The sequence below is a fragment of the Poecilia reticulata genome, linkage group LG11, assembly GCF_000633615.1.
Source record: "Poecilia reticulata strain Guanapo linkage group LG11, Guppy_female_1.0+MT, whole genome shotgun sequence".
Lineage (NCBI taxonomy): Eukaryota > Metazoa > Chordata > Actinopteri > Cyprinodontiformes > Poeciliidae > Poecilia > Poecilia reticulata.
The window spans coordinates 27,810,251-27,818,010 of NC_024341.1; the positions used below are offsets into that span (position 1 = coordinate 27,810,251).

At 40.7% G+C, this 7,760-nt stretch overlaps 1 protein-coding gene and 1 long non-coding RNA gene across 3 annotated transcripts in view; one reads left to right on the plus strand and one right to left on the minus strand.

Annotated features, from left to right (window-relative positions):
• The window catches only part of LOC103473022 (uncharacterized), an 8,178-nt gene extending 5,641 nt beyond the window's left edge, over positions 1 to 2,537 (minus strand). Inside the window, exon 1 of the long non-coding RNA XR_534967.1 lies at positions 2,469 to 2,537. This is a non-coding gene — a long non-coding RNA (uncharacterized LOC103473022). The remainder of the gene's footprint in view (positions 1 to 2,468) is intronic.
• slc9a3.2 (solute carrier family 9 member A3, tandem duplicate 2) overlaps positions 1 to 7,760 on the plus strand; it is a 21,153-nt gene that overhangs the window by 11,488 nt on the left and 1,905 nt on the right. For both annotated transcript variants that reach the window (XM_008422936.1, XM_008422937.1), the window contains exons 2-14: positions 2,486 to 2,788; positions 3,010 to 3,170; positions 4,122 to 4,200; positions 4,286 to 4,463; positions 4,551 to 4,771; positions 4,854 to 5,056; positions 5,542 to 5,631; positions 6,202 to 6,272; positions 6,345 to 6,474; positions 6,564 to 6,709; positions 6,785 to 6,908; positions 6,995 to 7,168; positions 7,253 to 7,295. In XM_008422936.1, the coding sequence (XP_008421158.1) occupies positions 2,486 to 2,788; positions 3,010 to 3,170; positions 4,122 to 4,200; positions 4,286 to 4,463; positions 4,551 to 4,771; positions 4,854 to 5,056; positions 5,542 to 5,631; positions 6,202 to 6,272; positions 6,345 to 6,474; positions 6,564 to 6,709; positions 6,785 to 6,908; positions 6,995 to 7,168; positions 7,253 to 7,295 (1,923 nt within the window). The remainder of the gene's footprint in view (positions 1 to 2,485; positions 2,789 to 3,009; positions 3,171 to 4,121; positions 4,201 to 4,285; positions 4,464 to 4,550; positions 4,772 to 4,853; positions 5,057 to 5,541; positions 5,632 to 6,201; positions 6,273 to 6,344; positions 6,475 to 6,563; positions 6,710 to 6,784; positions 6,909 to 6,994; positions 7,169 to 7,252; positions 7,296 to 7,760) is intronic.

Genomic DNA, 7,760 nt, shown 5'->3' on the forward strand with positions numbered 1-7,760 from the left:
CGACAGCCCCAGAACATCACAGCTCTAGAGAAGATCTGCATGGAGGAATGGGCCAAAATACCAGCAACAGTGTGTGAGAACCTTGTGAAGAGTTACAGAAAACGTTTGATCTCTGTCATTGCCAACAAAGGACATACAACAAAGTATTGAGATTAACTTTTGTTATTGACCAAATACTTATTTTCCACCATTATTTGCAAATAAATTCTTTAAAATTCAGACAAAATGATTTTCTCAAATTTWTTTTCACATTTTGTCTCTCATAGTTGAGGTCTACCTATGATGTCAATTACAGGCCTCTCTCATCTTTTTAAGTGGGAGAACTTGCACAATTGGTGACTGACTAAATACTTATTTTCCCCACTGTGTGCATATATATATATATATATATATATATATCATAGGCTTCACTATTTTCTTTTCAGGCTGGTTCTTGAGCAAATGTACTAGAAAGGTCAATGTAGTCAGTGTTTTTTTATGGAGACACTTAAAGAATGAAACAAAAACAGAGCAATATTTTAATATTGTGAACCAAAGAGCTGCTCGTGTCTCCAGAGATTCAGGTTTCAGATCCAGCAGATGGAAAGTCTGATCCCATCTCCATACAGCAGCTAAAAGTGCAGCACTACGATTTTTAATTCATTGTTAAAATAAAACTGTGAAGGTTTAAAAAATATCCACCACTGAATATTTAAAAAAGACATTTATTTAGTATAATTTCTTGAGGCCCCCGGTTGGCCCCCGTCTAGAACCGGCCCTGGGCTGCAGGTCTGATGCGTTTTTGCTTAGCTTGTTTTTTCTTCATTGACAGGAAGTCAGATTATCCAAACTGGTAAACCACATTAATAAAATATTAGTGAAATAAATGACAACTGAACAATTATTCATAAAATATATCAAMATTTCTGAATAAAACACACAAATGTAGGAAATATTTATGTATTTACTGCTAATCTATTTGTTCTTTAAATGGCCACTTATTTTGGCTARTGCTATTATTTATTAAATATCATCCAAACTCAACATCCTAAGCACATAATCAAACCAYAATAGTCAAGTAAAATCACAATAAAACTTAATAAATCATAGCAAAATGTTCTGACAGATCCAGTGACGTCATTTCAGATWTCTTGAAAGGAATTTTGACTAGTCAAAATCTAATTGAAGATATCTTGAATTATTATTCTTACTAGTCAGAATGTAAATACAGATATCTTAAATTACCATTCCGGATAGTCAAAATGTAGTTTTAGACATCTGGAATGTAATTTATTTTTATTTTTTTTCTCCAAAGAACTTTATTTAAATTAAATTAGTATACATCAAAACAACATAATGAAGTATACAACACAATACAACAGCCAAGCAAAACAGCCAGGGGTGATTAGATGAGAACGTGCAAAGACGTACATATTGAAATTGTCCTTATTTTCATTTGTAGAATCTGCTATTGATTTGATATAGTTCCATATCTTTAATGAAAAGAGAGAAACAAAGTGTTTTATTAGCAAATTTGCATTTATGAATATAAAATTTAGCAAAGAGTATTAGCAGGTTTATTATAAAGAAATGTTTAGCATCCTTTCTATGGAATCTATAGAAACAGAATAAAACATTCATGAGGAAAAATTCTGTAAAATATGGTCATGAATAAACCTGCTGACCAGAACCTGTGTGTAAAAGGGCAGAGCCAGAAGAGACGGTCAGTTTCTGGATGGCCCTCACAGAAACTGCAATTAGTGTTTATGTTTCTCTTAAATTTGATCATATTGGGCTTAGCAGGGTAAATTTTATGTAGAATTTTAAATGACACTTCCTTCACCCTGTTTACAATGAAGTATTTATGGGGGATCATCCAAACTGCTTTCCAGTGAATATGTGGGATAAAACGGTAAAATGTTATAACTGGACGAGAAACAATCATTTCTTGGAACAACCTGCGTATTTATTCTCTGATTGCTTTTCCTGAACTCCAGTGAAAAACAGATTTTTCCCACCAATGTTACTCCCTCCCCTCCTTTCACTCGCACGCAGTGGTTTTTCTTCAGTTTTTGACCTTTAAAACTCAGAAAGTTGTGTTTTTTAATGGAAGTGTCCTTTTTTCCCTCCTACTGACCCTAATATTCCACCTTAGAGTTGAAGCAAAAGCTACAAACCTTAATAACAGCCTGATTTATTTTTCTGTTTGCTTTGTTTTAGTAATTTAGGTTTAAAATGTAATGCATAATTAGCATCCTGACGCGTACTCCTCTCCAGTAGATGGCGGTAATGCACATCTAAATGTTGCTTGGCAACCGTCTTAAAAGGAGAAGAACAGCCTACTTCTCCTTCACAAAATGTTTTTATTTCTGTTCAGAATAAACACGATGTAAGCCGAGGGCATAATTATTGGTTTGAGACCAGCAGTGAAGAACAGACCTCATTGTACTTTCATTTCAAAGGAAAGGTGTCTGACTGAACCGTCTCACCTGTGTCTCCCCTCCAGTCATCGAGGCCAACCACAATGTCACCAACTACATCCCGGAGAGCGCCCTGCTCATCTGCTTCGGCTTCATCCTGGGCGGGATGATCTGGGGCGCGGACCAGGTCCAGACCTTCAAGCTCACCCCGACCACCTTCTTCTTCTACCTGCTGCCGCAGATCATCCTGGACACCGGCTACAGCATGCCCAACAAGCTCTTCTTCACCAACCTGGGCGCCATCTTGGTTCACGCCGTCATTGGCACGTGCTGGAACGCCGCCACCTTGGGGCTGTCGCTGTGGGGGTGCCACCAGGCCGGAGCTATGGGTAACTAGAGTTTCTATTGGATCCGCTGGTAAATGGGTTAATTAAATAGGTTAATTATGGCGTAGCTGCACAGGAAGGAGGAGGGTGCGTGTATTTTCAAATCAAAGAATATGTGAAAAACAAAAGCAGACAGTTCTTGTCAACTTTTACTTTAAAATGCAAAATAAAATCTATGCTTTTTTAAAATTTTTGTGGCCAAAAAACTGACTCTTATCTTGCAGGCAACATTGAAATCGGGCTGCTGCAGTACCTGCTGTACGGCAGCCTGATGGCCGCCGTCGACCCCGTCGCCGTCATCGCCGTGTTTGAGCAGGTTCACGTCAACGAGGTGCTTTTCATCCTGGTGTTCGGAGAGTCGCTGCTCAACGACGGCGTTACGGTGGTGCGTTCATGTCCACACGCAGCTGCAGACCTGCCGTGAAAACTAAGACGTCTTTATGGATTTTTATAGTATAAACCATAAGAAAACGCTGGTTAATATCACTTAAAGACCTCTGAATCAAGTGGAGATTTGAGAAAAATCACAGTTTGTAAGAAATAATGTATATTATCACATACTTGGTCTGAAGTGTGGGTTGTTTTGAAGGATTCTGATTGGCTCACAGGGTTTAGGTTTGTGCTACACTGCCCCCTATGGGTTTGGCATGTTTAAAACAACACTCAGAGACAGATCTTCATGTAGATGGAAACGTTTCTACGACGGCGTAGAAAGGTTTTGTAGATGGAAAAAAAAAAAAAATTTCCCCATTAATTTCAGAAATTTTCTAGAAAAAAATGTGAAAATTTCTGAGCTCCAAGGTCAAGGATTTTATGATTAACCTCAGAACGTTTCTAGAAAAACTCTTGACATTTCTGAGCTTAAAAAGTCAAACATTTGCTGGAAACACTCATAAAGTTTGAAATTAATTTTGGAAAATTTTTGAGAAAAAACTGAACATTTCTGAGCTCCAGCGTCTAAAATTTTCTAGTAAAAACCTGACAGTTTTCAGGTTTCAAAATAAAACAAAATTGCTAGAAATACTCAGAATGTTTGAGATTAAACGTTTCAGAAAATTTCCAAGAAAATTTCTGACCTCCAAAAGTCCAAAATTTGCAAGGAAAAACTTTGAAAATTTGGAATTATTATATTCTAGAAAAAATTTGTTAAAAGTGTAAAGTTATTTTCCAAGTTTTTTTTCAAAACGTTCAGAATTTACTCTCATAATCTTTGAGGGTTTTTTTTGCATATATGTATTTTTTAAACATAGTAGTGGAGATATGTGTCTTTTTTTCTGTACTTCATCCGAGCACCTGGACTTTAGACCAACACTCACCGTTGTTTCCCGTTTTTTAGGTGCTTTTCAACGTCTTCGATGCATTCGTGTCTCTTGGAGGAGGTGCAATCGATGCTAAGGAAATCGTCAAGGGAATAGGTGAGACATTTAATGAGTTTTTATCTGGGAACAATCTGGTCAGATGAATTTGGAGAACCTGAATCTTTTCTATTTTTCTCAACAGTTTCCTTCTTCGTGGTGGCGTTTGGAGGTTCCCTGTTGGGCACCGTGTTCGGCCTGCTGGTGTCTCTGTTGAGCAGATGCACCAAGAACATCCAGATCATTGAGCCGGGCTTCATCTTCGTCCTGGGGTATTTGGCCTACCTCACCGCCGAGATGCTGTCGCTGTCCTCCATCCTCTCGTGAGAAATCTCTGTTTTATAGAGCAAATCTGGCCAAAATCAGCACCATGGTCGTGAAGCTAAGGAGTTTTTGTTTTTGTTCTGAAGGATCGTTTTCTGCGGTGTTTGCTGTCAGAAGTACATGAACGCCAACATGGACGAAAACTCCATCCAAACAGTCCGATACGCCATGAAGGTCTTCGCCAACGGCTCGGAAACCATCATCTTCGTCTTCCTCGGCATCTCCGCCATCGATAAGACCATCTGGGTCTGGAACACGGGGTTCATCCTCCTCACGCTGTTCTTCATCCTCATCTACAGATTCATCGGTGAGTTTCCGGCCTTCCTCATCATGTCCGAGAGGAAAAGCAACCAGTCACAGACCTGACCCTTCCTGCTTTTTTTTCCCAGGTGTGTTTATCCTCTCCTGGATTCTGAACAGGACCCGACTTGTCCCGGTAACTTTTGTTGAACAGATAATTATGGGCTACGGTGGCCTGCGAGGGGCTGTGGCTTATGGGCTGGCAGTGAATCTGAATGAGACAAACATAAAGGAGAAGAACCTGATGGTGTGCACGACTCTCATCGTCGTCTACTTCACCGTGATTCTCCAGGTGAGCGCTCAGGGTTGGCTGGGTGTTTCCTGTCACATGATAGTCCCTTTAAACCATCACTTATTCAGACACTTTCATCTTCTCTGGTCCAAAAAATGCATAAACACAACTTTCTGGATCCACTCCGTCATGCATTTGATCCATCCAGTCAGCAACAGGAAGTTCTTACAAAACAGGAAGTAATTCTCCAACAAGGATTTTAAAAAGGGGTTAAAAGATATTAAAACAATACATTTCTATATTATTGCAGCAGTTTAACCTCACACTAAAAATGAAAGGAAATCCAACCTTTAGAATTTATTCTGTGGGGGGAAAAATTGGAAGTACAAAAATGATCATTTGCATTAGAAAAATGGGTACCACTTTACAATAAGGCTCTCCTTATAGGTGGCTAATAAATAGTTTAGAAATAAATTATTAATTAATCTCTACACCTTGTGTTGCCTTGATTGTCATGCTGTTTTGTATATTCCTGTGACTTGCAGGGAGTGACGATGAAACCTTTGGTTCAGTGGCTGAACGTGAAGCGAGCTACAACTACTGAGCTCACACTCGTAGAAAAAGTACAGAACAAGGTAAATATCTAAATGAAGCAGTCTGAGTTCGACATTTTTCAATCTGGGACCCCCAACAATATAAACATATGATATGTCCGCTAAGCTAGCAGCTAGCATGCTAGCGCCGAAATGCTAACCCAGTAGAACAGTTATTTCTCTCCTAAAAACATTGTCAATATGAGACTATTTAATGAAATAACACGTTTTATATGTTCCAAAAACTTTTTGGGAATTATATCCATGTGCTTGGTGGCTGTTATAAACCTGTAACTAAACTAAAGTAAGACGAGGCCGTTTACTTCTTCTTTCAACCATGAGGGCAAAGCAGGGAAAAATGCGCGGGAAGCACTGCCACCCTGTGGTGAAAGTGGGTATTACGCCTCAATTCCATATTATAGCTCCAACCCTCTTGAAGTGTTAAATTCTTAAATTATTAATAAAACAAAGCAACGTGTCACATTTAATTTTAGTAATTTGTTACAAGTTGGATTTATATTAATGTATATTTAAATATAACTTTGAAATTATATATTAAAAAAATGTCCAGTCAGAAATCTCATCATTTCTCTGTCATTTGTCTTGCTTCAGGTGTTTGAACACATGCTGGTTGGTATTGAGGACATTTCAGGACAAATAGGAGACAACTACTGGAGGAATAAGTAAGTACAGGAGTCAGATTTGTTTTGAAACCATCATTAGCCTCTCGAGTGACAGTGGATTCTCGTTTGAAGGTGGAGGAACTTCGAGGAGAAGTGGATGTCGAGGGTGTTACTGAAGCCGTCTGCGAGGAAGAATCAGGACCGCCTCTTCAATGTCTTCCACCAGCTGAACCTGCAGGATGCGATGGAGTACGTGAAAGAGGTGAGGTCATCCCTCTGTCCGCCAAGCCGCTGCTGTCCGCCGGTAGGCCGCAGGTGGTGAAACATCATCCCACTCTCGTTTTATTTCAGGGTGAGCGCAGAGGCTCCCTGGATTTCATCCGCAATGAAAGCGCGTTTGTTGACTTCAAGAAGAAGCTTGAGGAAGACTACGAAGAGGCGATGCCAGACATCATGGCGGATATGGCCGATGATCAGAACGGAGCTTCAGTGATGAGGTGAGAGAACGACTCCCCCCTGGGGACACGGTCAAACGCCTTCTAACCCAGTAACGATCCTGTTTCTGCCTGCAGAAGAGACCCGGTGCCGTCGATCAGTTTGGAGATGCACGAGCAGAACATGAGGGGCCTCAGAGAAGCAGAGGTCATCAACTCTCACCACCTGCTGGACCAGCATCTCTACAAAGGCCGCAAGCAGGTAGGCCCGTCCAGCAGGCTGGAGCTGCGGCTTAAACACCCCAAACACCAAATTCATCCTCATTTCTGATGCTTTCCGGCCCACAGCACCGATACCGCTTCAGCCGCAGCCACTTGGACATCAACCAGGATGAAAACGAGGTGCAGGAGATCTTCCAGAGAACCATGAGGAGCCGCCTGGAGTCCTTCAAGTCCGGAAAGATGGGCGTGGCGCCACCGAAGACCATAACCAAACACACAAAGAGAGAGCCGCAGCCGAAGGTAACAGGAAACATTCTCTAAGAGCCTCCTCTGCCGCGCATAGTTAGAAACATTTAAAGTAAAACTTTTCTGTTTCCATTGCAGATGCCAAATGGAAGGAATAAAAACTACCATTCTGGGGATGAAGGTTAGCATCTGGAACAAACTCCACCATCTCTTAGGTTTAACATTTCAAGTACCGAGATCTGAAACCCCAATTACAACCTGAGACGAAAAGAAACTGGACACGTTTAATGCGTTTGGTGCTGATGGTTAACCTGCCAGCAGGACTTAAAGCTGCAGTCTGTTACTTTTATAAAAAAATATCTTTTTATGCATCTGTTGAAACAGTCACTCTGTTGTACAGTTTGAGACAGATGATCTGTGATAAAAATTAAGCTCCTCCGCCTTCTCCGAGTGCTAACGACGAACAACTAATCAGACAGGAGGCGGGGCTTAGCGCCGTTAATTACAGTCTGGTGTGGCGCCTCTTATCCTCTCTCCACCTACCCATTGCTCTCTGGTATGCTGGAGCTAGCACAATCTGTTATAAATGCTAATGCTAGTTAGCATTTGCTAGTGAGCACACATAGTGATGGGGTCGACCACGCCT